Consider the following 16,557-nt stretch of genomic DNA (forward strand, 5'->3'; position numbering starts at 1 on the left):
TTCTTTATAGCAGTGTATTTGTTTTTGTAGTGATCTTTTTCAGGTATGGATTACTTTATAGGCATGTGTCAATATAGCATATTGTCTTTTTTTTTTTTTTTTTTTTTTTTCAGTTTATGCAATGGTCTCTGCAAGATGGCATGTTCTTGAGTTGGAGCTTTTTAAGGCAAGCATATGCTGGTACTTCAACTTTACTAAGTGGACTATAATTTCTTCTCTCACAACAACTACATAAGCAGACAAAATTGCAAAGATCTGCCCTGTGTCGAGTATGACAGCCACGACTCGTGGCTCTCCGGTAGGAGGGAATGATAGCCAGGGCCAGGCTCCTGATGGACAGTCCCAGCCTCCCCTCCAGCAGAATCAGGTATGATATTAACAATTAAATTTTCTAAAAATAAAGCGTTTAGTACTTTAGAAATAGTGTTTCTGAATTATTTGAGTTTGTGTATTCCTAGAGATGTCTAGTTAAGTTAGATATCTTTTTGTGAGTGTCTGGAAGTACAAAAAGATTTTGAGGGATGAAGGTAGTACTATTGGCAAAGTAGATACAGTTAGGGAGCGCTGCATTGCAAAAGATGCTCCCTTTTCAAGCAGTGGCATAGTTCTTTCAAGCATACGTATTTTGGATAAGAAGCCTTCTTGGAATAATTTCAGAAGCTTCCTCAGAACCGCATTGTAGACTTAACCTGCCACAGATTGGTAAAACTACGCTCTGAGAGTTTGGTTTATGCTCAGTTCTGCAAAAGCACTTTTTGGATAAAACAGCTTATGAGTGGGTATCAGCTCTTTAAGACCAGCTTCATCTAGGTCTCTGTTCATTGTACTAGACTCCCTAAACAGCGTGGCACGTTTCTGTCGAACAGGTTGTCCTGATTTCAAAAAATAAGCAAAAACTTTCAAATACTACATCATAACGTGATGATTCTTTTTTGTTTGGGAAAAAATACCAGAAAAGATGCTTTTAAACAGTGCAGCCAAACCCATTTAAAAGAAAAGCTACACTGTCATTTAATTCAGTTAGAAGATGATATTTGTTTAATATCATAAGGTTTAACGTTGCTACTTCCTGAGAATGAATTGTTCTTTGGAACATGTGTGGTGGGCTGACCCTGGCTGCCAGGTAAGCCCCCACCCTATTGCTCACTCTCTCCACCTCAGTGGGATGGGGGAGAGAATCGGAAAGGAAAAGTGGGAAATTCTATAGGTTGAGATAAAGGCAGTTTAATAAGTGAAGGGATAATGGGGGAAACAAGTGATGCAAATGCAGTCACTCACCACCAGCTGATGGATGCCCAGCTAGTCCCCAGGCAACAGCGACCCCCCCCTGTTTTGTGGTCAAGCTTGGCATTATATGGTATGGAATATCTCTTTGGTCAGCTCAGGTCAGCTGTCCTGGCTGTGTCCCCTCCCAGCCTCTTGCCCACCTCCAGCCTACTTACTGCTGGCGGGCAAAGTGAAAAACACAAGGCCTTGAATCTGTGCAAGAGCACTATTCAGCAACAGACAAAACACTGGTGTGTTATCAATACTATTTTGGTTAGAAATCCAAAACCCAACACCATACAGGGTGCTGTGAAGAAAATTAACTCCATGCCAACCAGACCCTGTACAACATATGAAAAATGTTCTTGAGGTTTTGGTCCTCTCTTGTCCTCCTAAATCTTGCTGTTCTGATTTGAATCTTTATTATTGTCAATTCATACTATTTCTATATATGAATAAGCGTGCATCTACAAAATGCATTGTGTTTTGCATGGCCCATGAAAATGGGCTTAACTAGTCATGTTCTTGGAGGTTGGTTAGTAGCCAACTTTAGTAGTGTGTTACTCATTTTTAGCAAACTTCTTCTAAAAATGTTTTTCATGTTGGTTTTCTTCTGTGCTGTTGCTGAAGTTTGTCTTTCTACCGAAAATAGTCATATTTTCTGCAGAAGATTTGTAAAAACTGGAGCATCCGTATAGTCTTTTATTTTCACCTTCTAGATAAGTGGTCTGCTGAAAGTAGAAGTTTGTTACAAAACCCCCCCACTTTCCTCAGTGGGAAAGTAGCTTAATTTTTAAACTGTTGAGATAAAAAGCATACAGCACATTTTATGCTCTATTTTTTGTTAATAAATTTGAAATCAGATGGTTTTATTATATTTTATGATGACAGGTACTTACTTCAAGTGATTCTTTGAAACACAGTGTGAAGCAAAAACGCCAAAATAAGTGGCACGTAAGTGCAGTCAGTATTTAAAGTATTTTCCATACCAATTTTAGACTTCTTCACCTGATTCATCGAATGAGAACTCCCCAGCTACCCCGCCTGATGAGCAGGGCCAAGGAGATGCTCCACCCCAGCTTGAAGATGAGGAGCCTGCATTTCCACACACAGACCTGGCAAAGTTGGATGACATGATTAACAGGTATTTTCACACTTTTTTCAGAGGGTGTAGATTATTTGTGCAAATATCTTGATAGTGGAATCAGGATTCTTGCATCTTTGTTTCACTGGATTTCTTTTAAAAACAAATACTTTTTTTATTGAGTTAGAATTGCAAAGAGAGAGAGGCTCAAATCAGAGGTTTTTTTGTGTGGTGGTTTTTTTTTTTTTTTAATGGAGTGCTTATCAGGGCCTTTAAAAATGTATATTCTTACCCTATATTAAAAGCATTACAGAGGGCAAGGATTCTTGATTTTTAAGCAGCACAATTGAAATACGGGGGGGTTTGTTTTGTTTTTGAATATAGGCCTCGATGGGTTGTTCCTGTATTGCCGAAAGGGGAATTAGAAGTTCTTCTAGAAGCTGCTATCGACCTAAGTAAAAAAGGTAAGCTGAAAAGACAGTTAATGATTATTGGGCCAGTGTGTAAAGTCTTTTCTTGTTCTTTTGAATCCCTGATGGAGGCTTAAAACTTTTTAATTGTTTCTGTTACAACCCTGGTCCTGAAGATTGTGTCAGACTGGTATGCAGAACTTTCGTAGATCAGTAATTTTAGAAAGCCATCAATGTAGTTAGAAATTAGGTGCCTTAGCATGAGTAGGGAAGTTGAATAAGCTCACAGCAATAAAAATCTTGTCATTCCTGTCCTACCTGTTTTCTGTATTCACTTTGATATCAGACCTAGTGGGTTTGGTCTTTATAACAGATACTAAAACTCAGAAGAATTCTATTTTTTAAAAAACAGGTTATTAACCTAGCTTTCCAAATGTCTTGCTGTAATTTTTTCTTCAAATTTGGCATGCACGTACTTTTGAGAATATTAGAGAAAAGTTAGAATTTTAAACAGCATGACTTAGACTAATAATTCTACCATATTGCTTGCTGTGTCTAACTTGCCTAAAAGGAGGGTTCCACACCAGGACTGTGTATGTGTTTGATAAATTGTACTAGTCAGATTGACAAGTTCATTGTGTGTTCTGGAAAGTTCTGTTCTCCTGGAAAGTTGCTTTGGTCTCCTATTCAGGTCAGTATTTGTTGCCCCAGTATTTGAGTAATACCAGAAGTCAGATCAAAATATTTTTCTGGGGTATCTACACTTACCAGCTAGTTGTGTTTTAAATATAGTGACGTACAAAGTGCCTGTTCCTCCCTTTTGCATAGCTGGACCAAGATGACTTCACTTCCATGTCAATAAAGGTTATTCTTAGGCAGTTTTAAGAATAAAAACCTGGTTGTGGTCATGATATTCTGGGTTATCTTTATTGTTTTCTCTAAGTCTTTTTTGCTCTGGAGCACTGTCTGGAGAAACAAAAGTTACGGTGCACCTTTGTGATCCAAAACAAGATAATGACATGTTGTTGCCAACACTGATTTCAGCCGTAGTTGCGCTTGGAATTGGCTTCTTTGCATGTAGCAAAGAATCTGTCTGACAGGAATCCTAAGGTGAGTGCAGAATTTTCAAGTGATCGCATCTCTTCAGGGACAAAAGAAGTGCCAACTTACGGAAAGAAAATGCAGCCATCTTTTTGTCTGGGCTGTTGGAACAGCGCAGTAAAAAAATTCTCTGCTTGTGATTTGTGAGAGAGGAGATGTATGTACTGCCAGCTGTGAAGTCATCTCTTAAAAAAAAAAAAAAACAACAAAAAACAAACCAACAAACCCCAACAAAAAACTGTCAATGCAATGAAGTAATAAGAGCAGAATGAGATTTTTGGCTACTCCTAACATCAGCGTAACTCTCCAAAGTGTCAGACTTAGTTGAAAGTTCCCAAACAAAAAGTTTTTTCTTTTTCCTCTTGAAGTTGTGAAAAACAGTGGAAATCTATTCATATGCTTTATGCACTTCAATTTTTATTAAGTTGTTGATGTCCAATTCTGAAAAGGGCTTCTGCATTGCTATCTAATTATTCTTCCTCTTGCCCTCTAGATGAATTCCTATGTGTGTACGTATGCAAGGATTATTGGCTAAGGAGAAAATAAGGAAAGCTGTTAGAAGTAGTTGTTTGTTAACTGTTATCTTTACAGTTACATCCTATATTTTTTTTTTTCCTTGCTACTTGAAGTTACATGATGGTTCTTTTTTAAATCACTGCCAGTGCTTGAGGAATATGATAGGGTGCTCACTTGGTATAACTGACACTATTTTGGTAGCTCAAAACTTGGCGGACACTGTTTCAGAGCTGTGTATGTATAGAGAAGTAATACAAATGATTCTGTTGTGTACATTTCTTAACAGATCAAAAATGTGTTCCGTTATCTCAGTAAGATCTAAAGTTGGACACCTTGCTACCTCGCTAAGGGCATTTTTCTTAATCTGAGGAGTTCTGTTTCAAAAGGGGAGAACTGAAAGGAGAAATTGAAAAATAACCAGCTGTTGAACTACATAAATTTTATATTGCAGTCTGTAACTCATTTAGATTGTGAAGCAACAAAACCTAAAAAGAGCCAGTAAATTTTTTTATCAAGCACCATTTTCTAGTGGTTAGGATTCTCAAGTAGCTTTTATTCCGAACAGTGCCAGTGGCCATCGACATTGGCGTTCTCGAGTGACTCTGGGGTAACTGCTGTCTTTGTGACCCTGTTTATAAAATAAGAGTGATATTTGCATCCTCTTTAAATCTTTTCAGGAACTGAAATTGAAAGGGACATAACTGAACTGAAAGTACTTGTAAGAATTAAATGTCATCATTACCACCTTCAAGTGCAAGGAGCAAATTTGACAAGAGTAGTATGAATCCTGTCTAGACTGTGACTTATATTATTCCTGGCAGATGCATTTATTTATGGAAGATTATCTTTTTATGTGTAGGCATCAGTGTATTATTCTTTGTTAAGCAAACCATGAGACTGTCAAATGATAGTCTGGAGTTACTTGCTAATAGAAGAAAATCTGTTTGAAAAATAGCATTTAATAGCAAGACTGATGTTTATCTTTACAACAATTCTGGAATACTTATGAAGTGTTTTGAGTAATGAGATTTGCTCCAGAAATAAATGTCATAATGCTATAAATTTAAAAGTAAAAAAAGTTGTTAGTTTTAGGTTTTTGTTTTTTTATAGGCTAGAATATTCTCCACTCTTTCTTTCAAAATGCCCTCAACAACTCTGCACTGCTCCGCCTTTGTTGTGGGTTTTATTGCTCCTAACGTTTACATTCAGTTTTTAACATGCTGCCAGAACTTTCCAATGTGACAAATGCAAGCAAGACGCAAGGCAACTTTTAGAATTTGTAGCTTATTTAAACTGAAATGAGATTTCACTGCACAACTCAAACCTTCAGCCTTAATCCCAAATCTTTGTTTTTGATGAATTATAAAGGCTTACAGAGTGGGAAAGAGTAGAGAGGCTGGCCCTAGAGCCTCAAAAAAAAAAAAAAAAAAAAAAAGTGTGTATGTGCATGAGCACACGTGCATCCAAAAGCTAGGCAGCCCAATAATGGGAGTTGTTTCCAGCATCCTCTCTAAAGACCATCTCTCTCTGGATAATCCATCTGCATGTCTATGGGATCACCCTTGAGTTCCTTACTGAAGCTGTATCTTCTGCATCTTCTTGAAATGGTTATTTTTAGCCATCTGTCTAAAGCAAGGACAGCAGATTTGTGTCGTCATGCTCCAAAGTTTCTTAGCCAGGTATGTGGGCTAGAACCAATTCAGTGAAATGAGTTACAGCAGGGTCAGTGCGGTATCTTGGTGTAGAAGGACACTCATACTTCTGATAATTAAGAGTTATTGAAAGTCTGTCAGAATCTGTGAGTACCATGTGTATCCATTGTGCCCATGGGCAAGTGTGGGTTTCCCCAGAGCTTATTAGCTCCAGGTCACTGTCATTTCTGCAGGGTCTGAGCCAGCCCTTGGCAAGCTGCTGGAAGGTTTCTGTGCTGCACTTCCTGAGGCTTCAGGTCTGGTGGGGGCTTTGCTGGCACAGCACCACACCAGTTTGTGGAGCCAGCTCAGCTCTAGGGTTGCAGCTACAAAAGTTGTGTGTCCAAAGTCCTGGAGAAGAGGAGCTGAGTGATTTTACTTGAGGCCTTTGTGCTCATATCCTATACTGTTGAATACCCCTTAGATGCATTTTTGTTCATATATGCTTGCATCTGGACTGACAAGTTTCGTGGTCCCAGAGAGCTTCTGCTCTTGTGACAGGGTTAATACACTCTGTGTGGTTTATCTGGCGAACTGACCACGTTTAAGCATGTTACAGAAATCAAATGGCCCTCTGTTCTTCCTCCAGTCCCTTAATTGTAGCTCCTGTATACTGTATGTTGCAATTCACCTTTTCCTTTCATATTCACTTTTTTCTGACTGCATAATCCAGGTCTCCCAACTTTTCTCTAAATACTTAGCTCAGGGCTGCATGCACTTACTTATCTCTTGTATTTTTCCTTATCCTTCTTTGCCCTCAGAATTTGGACAACAGGGAGGAAAATGGCTGCTTATGGCCTAATGTAAAAGTTAGTGATACTGAATCTGATTCAAGCAGTAGATGCCAGGTGTCTAGTGTAATTGCTATTTCTCTTCTCACTGTCTTTGAGTTGCTCTTGCTTCCTGTCTTAACCTGCTGTCTTCTAGGACTCCTGTACCCTGCTTTTGATGGTACTCCGGTCCTTGTAGACACCTAGCATTGGTTCCTTCCATAAGTGTCATCTATTGTTTCAGCAGTATGCAGCATTGTGGGAGAAGGTAGAAGGTGATTGTATATCCAGGAGTTGTACAACTATCTTCTAAGGTTCTACATCTTCCCTCTCTTTCCAAGTTCAGTGAAGTACAGAAAGGACAATGTATTTTGAAACATACTCTGTTTTGGTATTCCTGAACTTGGTTTGAAATGTCTTGCTGACTCAAGCTGGCCAACCATTGTGGGGGGAGATGGTCCAAGAAGTACTTGAAAGTTTGAGAGGTATTTCAGTGTGGGATACTGGTACTCTGAGGAGCATTAAAATCACTTGAGTGCCTGCTTTAAATTGTATTCAAGAATTAAGTTCACTGTTACATTTGGGCTCAGAAAGGAACATTTCCCCTAGGTCAGGTTGACCACATTGGATGCCGTCCCTGTCCTCTGTTTTGTACAGGGTGAGGAGTTAATTTAACAAAGTCCTTTGTTTACTGCAAACGCCTAAGTTTCAGGCACTGTCCATCTCTCTTCTTTTGTCGTATTGTCATTGCTGTGGCTTGCAGCCTTTTGTTACTGGTCTTACCTCTTACTATATAGTGTAGGGATGTCAGCTATTCAGACTGCAAGCTACATAGAAAGATAAGGTGGAGTTTTTTATACTTGGCCACATAGTGTATATCATGTACCTCTGGTAGTGATTAAAGGAGGGAACACTGGAGTAGTTTTCAAGGTGGTGACAGGGGCTCTGCAAAGATTCCTGCTTTACTCAAGTTGCTTAAGAGCTGTACCCACTGTAAGAGTATAGGCTTAGCAGGGCCTGTTACAGGAGTTTGGAAAGCCTTTGTGGTACGTACTAACATGCAGGGCATATGTTCTGTGACCACTTTTGAAAGGAGCCTCTGTTTTACAGTTGTTTGTGACTATGAGGAACTTTAATTTGATAACCCAAACGAATCCTTCCCAAACCAGTGGAAGTTGCTGTCAGGATGTCTCATTAAGGAGGTTGTGAGGAGTAGGGAGCGGTGGCAATAATTTTTGCGAATCTGGATGCTGTAGGCTTGTTGAATGCTAAGATTCCATGATTGAAAATTAAACTTGTTCTGTAAAGAAACTGTGCATGCAGGTCACAGTTTTCCTTTTATAATATACCCAATGGCTTTCATTTTCAACTGAACTTTTGATGGGGAAATACAGATTTCTTGAAATACTGGCTTGTAAATAACTCCAGAGCTTTAAAATAGCTAAAAGAAAAGTATGGAGCACTCTAATTTTAAACTTGACATATGGTGGCTCCAAAGGTTTATGACAGTGTTGGGGTCTAGGTGTGTTGGATCCTGGCAGCAGAATTACAGGAAACTGTACTTCAAGTGAGGGTGACACACAGAAGGATTCATGTTTATTTTTGCAGGTTAATTGTGTCTGGGAGGCTGAGCAGGTCTCACCCTTTCTCCTCTTCACTCACTGCGTTTTACTGGTAGCAGCTAAATAAGAAAGAACATAAATGCATGTATACTGGAAGAATGGCAAATAACGATTGCACTTATTTTTGCTATTATATCTTGAAGTGTTACAAGCATGAAAAAAACCCCAACCCTATCACATGTTTTTAAAACAATTTAAGTGTTATCTAAAGGAGTGCAATTCTTGAGGTGGCTTTACTAGAACATTCATCTGTCAGGTTTTTGTCCATTCAAGCTTACCTAAGTTTGTCTTCATCCAACACTTCTCTTTTTAAAATAATTCTGAAACTTTAAACACCATCTTTGAAGTCCAAATCACTGCTTTCGATATTTAAAAGTTCATGTAACTACTAATGAAATTGCATATCTAATAGTTTGGTTTTTTTCTTTTCTATTTTAAAATAGGCCTTGATGTCAAAAGTGAAGCATGCCAGCGATTTTTTCGAGATGGGTTAACAATATCTTTCACAAAAATCCTTACAGATGAGGCAGTGAGTGGCTGGAAGTTTGAGATTCATGTGAGTTTTTAAAGTTTTGTTTCTAAAAAGCATAGTAATATAAACGAGGAACGAGATTGCCTTTGTGACTATGAGGAGACTGCAGAGACTGCATCTTAGTTTTGAAATTCACTTGAACAGAGAAGTGAGAAAACTCTTGTATACATGGCTGGGGGGGGAGGGGAGTCATCCTTCTGTCATTGTTTCATCTTATTGCCTCTGGTGTTTTTGGAAGGAAATAAAACATGAGAGATGATCTGGGGGCAGTGGAACTTTGTATGTTCAGTAGTGCAGCTCTTTTGTTAAGCAGGCTGTCTTTGGCCAGATGTCTAGAGACCTGCTTATTTTTACGTGCATGCTAGGACATGAAAACTTACTTTTTTAGTAAAAGCTTTTAGCAACCTGCTAACTTCTGAATGTTTGCAGCAGCTGTGTGAGTATAAAAACTACCTGTTGGATAGCTAGTCAGATGCCAAATGAGGAACTGTAAAGATCTTCATAAGCAAATTAAAATCTGTGAGAGAAATGGGTGAAAGAAGGAAAAGTTAGTAGTTCGGTGGTGATTCACGAATGTCTCAAATAACCAAAAATACGTATCTTTTTCCTAAATGTAATTTTTAGCTGAAAACAGATAGTTTAAAGTTTAAAACCTTTATTGGAGGAAGTACAAATTAAAATACAACATTGTAAAACTCTTATGCAACTCTGCATGCCAGGTACAAATGGTTCAGAGTTTATAGTTCATATTCATTTTAGAGTCACCTGCCACATTCTTGGTGGTTGTTTTTTTCTTAATAGAGATGTATTATTAACAACACTCATCGACTAGTGGAACTCTGTGTGGCCAAGCTGTCCCAAGATTGGTTTCCCCTTCTTGAACTTCTTGCCATGGCCTTAAATCCTCACTGCAAATTCCATCTATACAATGGTACTCGTCCCTCAGAAACAGTTCCTGCAGGAGTCCAGCTCGCTGAAGATGAACTTTATGCCCGTCCTCCTGACCCACGATCACCAAAGGTGTGAGAGCATTTTCATACCTGTATTTTTATGTAGCGTTACCTAATTATACAGTAGCAATAGAAAAGTGTTTTTAGAGGGGGAACCCCCCCCCCCTTCATTCTCTGTATCCCTAAGATGTTCTGCTGCTTTTGACTCTTAACTGATCATGTTTTAGTATACATTTCCCCTTCTAACTCTTTCAGTCTTTGGTCCACAACCAAACTGTGTCATGTGTTTCTGTGGTAAGCTGGCACAACTCTGTTGGAATGCCATTCCTACTGTGTTAATTAGCTAGCTTGTATTTGCCAGTTGATGGATTTACCTTCTTACTCCACATGATTTTGTAGGTGACGTATTTTGATGAGGAGATAATGTGATAAAGTAGAAATTTTCTCTCCCTTTTCTTATAGTTCCCAAAGATGGGAGAAATGTTTTTAATTGGACACAGGGTGCTAGTGTCAGTGTGGTTTTGGGTTTGGGTGGTTTTTTGTTCGTTTTTTGTTTTGGTTTATTTTTTGGGTGGTTTGGTGGGGCTTTTGGGGTTGGGTTTTTTTTGAACTGACTGTGCAGATTAATAATTGTTTTGGTTCTTGGGTCTGAATTTTTCAGAATTTTGCTCCAAATGGCATTGGTACAACTTCAGGAGCTAACTGAATTACATTTTTGTTGCTTTCTTCCTTTTTTTTCTTTATAGTAGTACTGCTAGCTATTGATACATAAGAACCAAAGATAAAGAACTCGGTGTCCTTGGACTTCCTTGCATTGCTAACCATGTTTAGAAGAATGTTATTTTGCGTTCTTACTGCTTTTTTATGCAGCATTATCACATCCAGGACCAGAAAAAAATACTAGAATCGTCATGCTTTCTGTAGTAACTTAGCAGCCAAAGCTGAACCTGAAGTATGGTCATTTTTATTCCTATATATTTGATAAATTTCTTTGAATAACAAATATACGGCATCTGTTCTTTGATAAGGTAACAGGAAAGATATTGTTGCCTATTTTGAACCATTTCCTTAAAACTGAATGTTTCAACTATGTAGGCAAGTTCACTGTCAATTCTATTACCTTCTAACAGTGCATTGTGTAAGGACGTTTTTAAAGCAAGTTTTGTTACTAACAGGTACTTGAAAGTATTTCTAGATGGTAATTTGTAAATGTCAGAAAATAACTGTTTACTGTATTGCAGGGTTGGCTCGTAGATCTTATCAACAAATTTGGCACGTTAAATGGATTTCAGATCTTGCATGATCGCTTCATGAGTGGATCAGCATTGAATGTTCAGATAATTGCAGCTCTCATCAAGTAAGTTTTTAAAAAATAATAGTTTACATATTTGGAAAAGTTGGACTAAGTATAAAATACTATGTTAGCGCAAAGCTTGAAGCACTTTTCTTGAAGCACTTCCCCTCACTCCATCTCTTAACTAGTTGTGTTTACCTTCAGAATTTCATGTGATTGTAAATAGACTTGAGTTTGAGTGAATTGCTCCTTACTATCTTAATATTACACAACTACTGATTATGGCCCTTTTTTCTTTCTTTTTAGGCCATTTGGACAATGTTACGAATTTCTAACATTACATACAGTGAAGAAATATTTCCTTCCAATTATAGAAATGGTTCCACAATTTTTAGAAAATTTAACAGATGATGAACTGAAAAAAGAAGCAAAGAATGAAGCCAAAAATGATGCTCTGTCAATGATAATCAAATCTTTAAAGAACTTAGCTTCAAGAGTTCCAGGACAAGAAGAAACTGTAAAAAACTTAGAAATATTTAGGTTAAAAATGATACTTAGGTAAGATGCTACTCCTAATATGATATGCTACTGCTGACTTTTTTTTTCCCCACACTTCTTATATTTAATTTCTCTTACAGGTTGTTACAAATTTCTTCTTTCAATGGTAAAATGAATGCACTAAATGAAGTTAACAAAGTAATATCCAGTGTGTCATATTATACTCATCGGCATGGTAATCCTGAAGAGGAAGAATGGCTTACAGCTGAAAGAATGGCAGTAAGTTCTCCTCTTCACCGAAATTCATTGAATAGATTTTCTTCCTCCTTATTACTTTAATTGTAGAAGTAGCTATATATTAGGGATCCTGCGCAATTTTCATATCTAGTGTTATAAACAGTAGGTATCATGTGATGGTAATAAGTCACTTCAGTAGTAGTCTTTCTGTGAAAAATTGCTGTATTTGTTTCAGAGGTGCTGTTGAGAATTATTTTCAGTGCTGCTAAAAAAAATGCTTTAAAAATGGAACCTTGAATATATAGTTTTTATATAGTGTTTAAAAAAACCAAAACAAACAAACCTAGGTGAAAGAGGTGTGATTCATTTGAAACTTTAGTGCCACTGTACCTAAAAAAATAAATATTCATTTAAGTAAGGATCCAGTCTGGTTTTTGTGCTTCAAGTAATTTTTTTTCATTAGAGTTCTAAGTGACTACTCTGCTTTTCACACTTCAGAAGCTGCATTCTTTGGTAGAGAAAGTTCTAGATACCACATTTTTATTTATTTAATTTTACATACTTTGAATACTGTTTCATGCTTGAGTGCATATGTAGGGAACTATTAAAGTGAGTATTTATGAAGTTAAAGTAGGGACAATTTTCTCTTCATCTTTGAAATTTAATTAAGTGATTTTTGCACTGTTCTGCCCCATCTTTGTGACTGGCTACCTGTTGTGAGGTTTATAATCTACAAAAGGACTGCTGACAAAAAAAAACGACTGCAGTTTGACTAAAAAGTTGAAAAAAGCAGTAGGAGGAAGTAGATCTCTTTTTTACATACTCCCTATAGTTTGGCATCTCAGACAAGACCTCTGTTTTTAAATAAAAACTTCCAAATTTAAGTATTTCATGAGACTAGCTTGAATGTTATAAGTCTGTAATCAAGGACAGTGTTGGAAGGTAGGATGCTGTGTACGTTTGTTTTCTTTTTCAGTGCTCAAAGCACACACTGCTTTGCTTCAGTCAGAACAAAAAATACATGACACTAGTCTGACTGCTGTCAATGACACCGCGGAAAAAATTGTATCTACTTAAGTATGGCTTGAATATTTGCCTGTAATTCAGTTAGATGCATTTTAAAAAACCCTATAAGTAGCAGTACTTAATCTAACCTTTTTATATTTCAGTCCTTCCTTATGGCCTTTTTAGGTGATACGCTGTAGGCGTACCAGTAAAGCTAGAAGTGTCTTAAATAATTTGGTTTTGATATTTAATGATTGTGAATTGGAAGAGAAAAATTTTGTTCCTTGAATAGAAGAGTTAAGTGTTCTTCCCATTGGCTTTTTACGTTTGAAGTTGTTTGAATGTTTTTATGCTTTGAATTCATGTTTTTAATAGGCCTGAAAAAACATTTCGCCTTAAGATATCACAGTGACTAGCATATTGGATTATTTAAAATGCTGATTTTTTTTTTTTTAAAGAGGAAATTAGAGATAAATACCTTCCTCTTGAGCTGTACCTTTCTCACGTCTCCCAGTTAGAATATTGTATACAAAGTCATTAATCTGTAACAGGTTGAAATTTTTCTTTTTACCTTAAATATCAGTGACAGCACTTCAATAATTTGAGATGGCACTACTTTCTTTTTATATTCAGGAATGGATCCAGCAGAATAATATTTTATCAATTGTGTTGAGAGATAGTCTTCATCAACCTCAGTATGTAGAGAAGTTAGAGAAAATTCTCCGGTTTGTCATCAAAGAGAAAGCCCTCACTTTGCAGGATCTTGACAACATTTGGGCTGCACAGGTAAAGAATTCAACTGCTTGTCTGCTACTGCACAGGAGGGATCTTGTTATATGTCGTGTATTGAGAAGATGACCTGTGCTGCTTTTTCTCGGTGTTAGACAGAACTAAAGAAAAAACTTAAAATCAAATGGTGTTGGTTTTTGGGGTCCTGAATCTCAAAATTGTCTTATCAAATGTCTTTGGTGGAAGGGGTCAACTACACCTGTATGTAAAGTCTAAAGGAACGGGTCAGAACATGGTGCAAAGATTATCCTTTCTAAGTATTAAGGAACCCTCAATGTTGAGTGAAGTCTAGATTATGAAAGAACATGATACATGATGACTTAATATTTTTCAATGCATTAAGAATGTGTATTGCTAATCTCCGAGTTCATGACAGTTGTATAAATTTTTCCTGGGTAAAGCGCTGTTAGTAAGGCTTATAATAATGCCTGTTCTGGAAGTTGTTTAACAGCAAATTCTTTCCTTTGTGTTGTAATGATTATTTTTGAAAAACTACAAGTTTTGCAATATTGGCTTGTTTACTTAAATGATCAGTGAAGCTGGGCTTCCTAGCTGTGGGCTGCATGACTTTAGCACACATAATAGGCAGCTGAAGAGACAAAATCATTATTAATTGTTGAGCAGGCAGAAAATAAAAGGTCATTTTAGGATAGAAACAAGCATGAGTACATATATCCTTGTTCATAAAGTAATGGGTAGTGAAACTCCAACTTAATTGTAAGCCCTTAGGCCAGTCTTTCAAGTGTGAGAAGGCTAAAATGTGGTTTCCAAGATAGAGGGCTGTACTGGTTTTGGCAGGGATATAGAGTTAAATTTCGTCATAGTAGCTTATATGAGGCTGTGTAGGTAAAGCGAAAGATTTACCTGTGAAACTCTTTATCTCAACCTGTGAGTTTTTTCACTTTTACCCATCCCACTGTGGAGTGGAGAGTGAGTGAGCAGCTGCATGGTGCCTAGTTGTTAGCTGGGGTTATATCATGACAAGGGTTAATATGGGAATTGGGTAGTGCTATATCCCTAGTTTATGTATGTTCACACTCTTCTGAAACTCGAACAGTTGGGTTTCAGTGGACTTACCCAGGTGTCCCTATTTTCAGGCATGCTATTTTCAGGTTATGTTTAAAACGCTTGGGACTACAGGTGATGTAGTGGAGGGTTGACTTGAGATCTCTGGTGTTGCAACTAACTTCATAATCTCTAGACTTCAATTCCAGCATGATAGTAAATGCACAGGCTGAAACTCAAGAAAGTTTTTATTTTCTCGTTATCCCTAAGTCCTGTTTAGAAAATTACATCATTTAACAGAGCAGTACACAGATTACTTGAATTAAGGTCTGTGATCATACTGTTAGTTTTCAGCTTGTGGTCTGTAGACCTCTCCAGACTGTAAGAAGTCTGTGGGGGGAAAAAAAGACTTTGAGAAGTTAGTTTGCTGTTTACTAGGCTTGCATTAGCTATATTAGATGCTCACCTTTTATAAGGAGGGGGGGGGGGGAAATCTGAAATATGGAAGAAACTATTCCAAGCAATTATGTTACTCATAGTGCCTGGAAATGGGACATGTGGGTAAGCTAGTTTAAGCCAAACTTTTTACCCTTCCAGAAAAGAGTGAACAAGTGGTGCAGCCCTTAAAAGATAGGGATAGCTCACCCCAACAGTTGCAAAAAACCCCTTAGGAATAAATCTCCCAAGCCCTCAAATACCAAGCTTACTCTGCTCACTTCTTATGCTTTCAGTTAGGTAGTTGCTGCAGTGTACTTGCTGTAGTTTTGCCCTGTATTTTTTTTGTGTGAAAGTTGAATTCAGTAAGTCTTACTCAGGTAGGTGGTTTCACTGTGGCCTTGGCCATGGAATTAAAATAGACTAAAAGGTAAGAATACCAAAATCTGCTAATACAGAATGATTTTCACCAACTTCACTAGTCCCTGTGTTTCGTAGTTTTTAGAAGTTATTATTAAATGACTGCTTCCAAGAGCAGCTGGAGCATGAAATTCAGTAGTGAGGAGTTGATTTACTGTGTAGCTTTATATAACAGGCAGGCTATTTTAGCTCTGGCTCAGTGCAGCAACGGTGTGGTTTTGCTTTCAGGCTAAAGCCATTATGTTGCTGCTTGGGTTTAGAGGGTGAGCATGCACAAGTTTACAGTTGACAGTATGGAAGTGCCCTGAGAATCTCAGTATGCAACTAGAATAAAAATGAGTAGTTTATGAAAAGTAATATAATCATGCTGCTTTTGCAATGTTTTCGTGTCGTACAAAGCCAGTGCTCACAATACAGAAGTATATTTGATTCAAGGAATAATGTTGGAAGTCTGTAAAGGCAAGCATTAAGTTGCAGCCTGTTGAGTTGCAGGGAAAGATCCAGCTGGACAAGAAATAAAATTGTAGAGATTAGTGTTGGAGTCTCATGACTTACATTCTGGAGCATTTAACTAGAACTTTACAGGCGCTTCCCTGTCTCAGCACAGCAAGCTGACAGTTCACATGCCAGGTTCCTCACCTCCTCCTACTGTCTTGTACTGCTTCCCCAGCCTTTTCTGTTCTTAAGGGCTTCCCCATGTCTGTTTAAAAACCTCCCAAGACTGTTACATACCACCGCCTTCTTGCTCCCACCCCCCCCAGCATCTGTGCATACTTCTCTTATTTGTTACATTGTAGATGCTCTTTCTGCTTTGTATGCTCTCAGTTTTTCTTTCTATCCAGGAAATGGTCTGGTAAGAGCAAAAAATTACATGATGTTTTGCAAAATCAAGTGGAATAAGTGGTTTAGTAATTCCCCCTCTCATAATCTGA

The 16,557-nt window shown here is 37.7% G+C and overlaps 2 protein-coding genes across 4 annotated transcripts in view; one reads left to right on the forward strand and one right to left on the reverse strand.

The window, feature by feature from the left end:
* Positions 1 to 16,557, reverse strand: part of RPL8 (ribosomal protein L8) — a 161,739-nt gene that overhangs the window by 65,280 nt on the left and 79,902 nt on the right. The gene's annotated exons all lie outside the window — the stretch shown is intronic.
* USP9X (ubiquitin specific peptidase 9 X-linked) overlaps positions 1 to 16,557 on the forward strand; it is a 105,045-nt gene that overhangs the window by 24,979 nt on the left and 63,509 nt on the right. For all 3 annotated transcript variants that reach the window (XM_052794155.1, XM_052794153.1, XM_052794154.1), the window contains exons 2-10: positions 114 to 367; positions 2,265 to 2,410; positions 2,735 to 2,814; positions 8,904 to 9,016; positions 9,794 to 10,012; positions 11,184 to 11,299; positions 11,543 to 11,794; positions 11,875 to 12,013; positions 13,610 to 13,762. In XM_052794155.1, coding sequence (XP_052650115.1) covers positions 272 to 367; positions 2,265 to 2,410; positions 2,735 to 2,814; positions 8,904 to 9,016; positions 9,794 to 10,012; positions 11,184 to 11,299; positions 11,543 to 11,794; positions 11,875 to 12,013; positions 13,610 to 13,762 — 1,314 coding nt within the window. In that variant the 5' untranslated portion in view covers positions 114 to 271. The remainder of the gene's footprint in view (positions 1 to 113; positions 368 to 2,264; positions 2,411 to 2,734; positions 2,815 to 8,903; positions 9,017 to 9,793; positions 10,013 to 11,183; positions 11,300 to 11,542; positions 11,795 to 11,874; positions 12,014 to 13,609; positions 13,763 to 16,557) is intronic.

This window comes from Harpia harpyja, chromosome 8 (genome assembly GCF_026419915.1).
Source record: "Harpia harpyja isolate bHarHar1 chromosome 8, bHarHar1 primary haplotype, whole genome shotgun sequence".
NCBI classification, from domain to species: Eukaryota; Metazoa; Chordata; class Aves; order Accipitriformes; family Accipitridae; genus Harpia; species Harpia harpyja.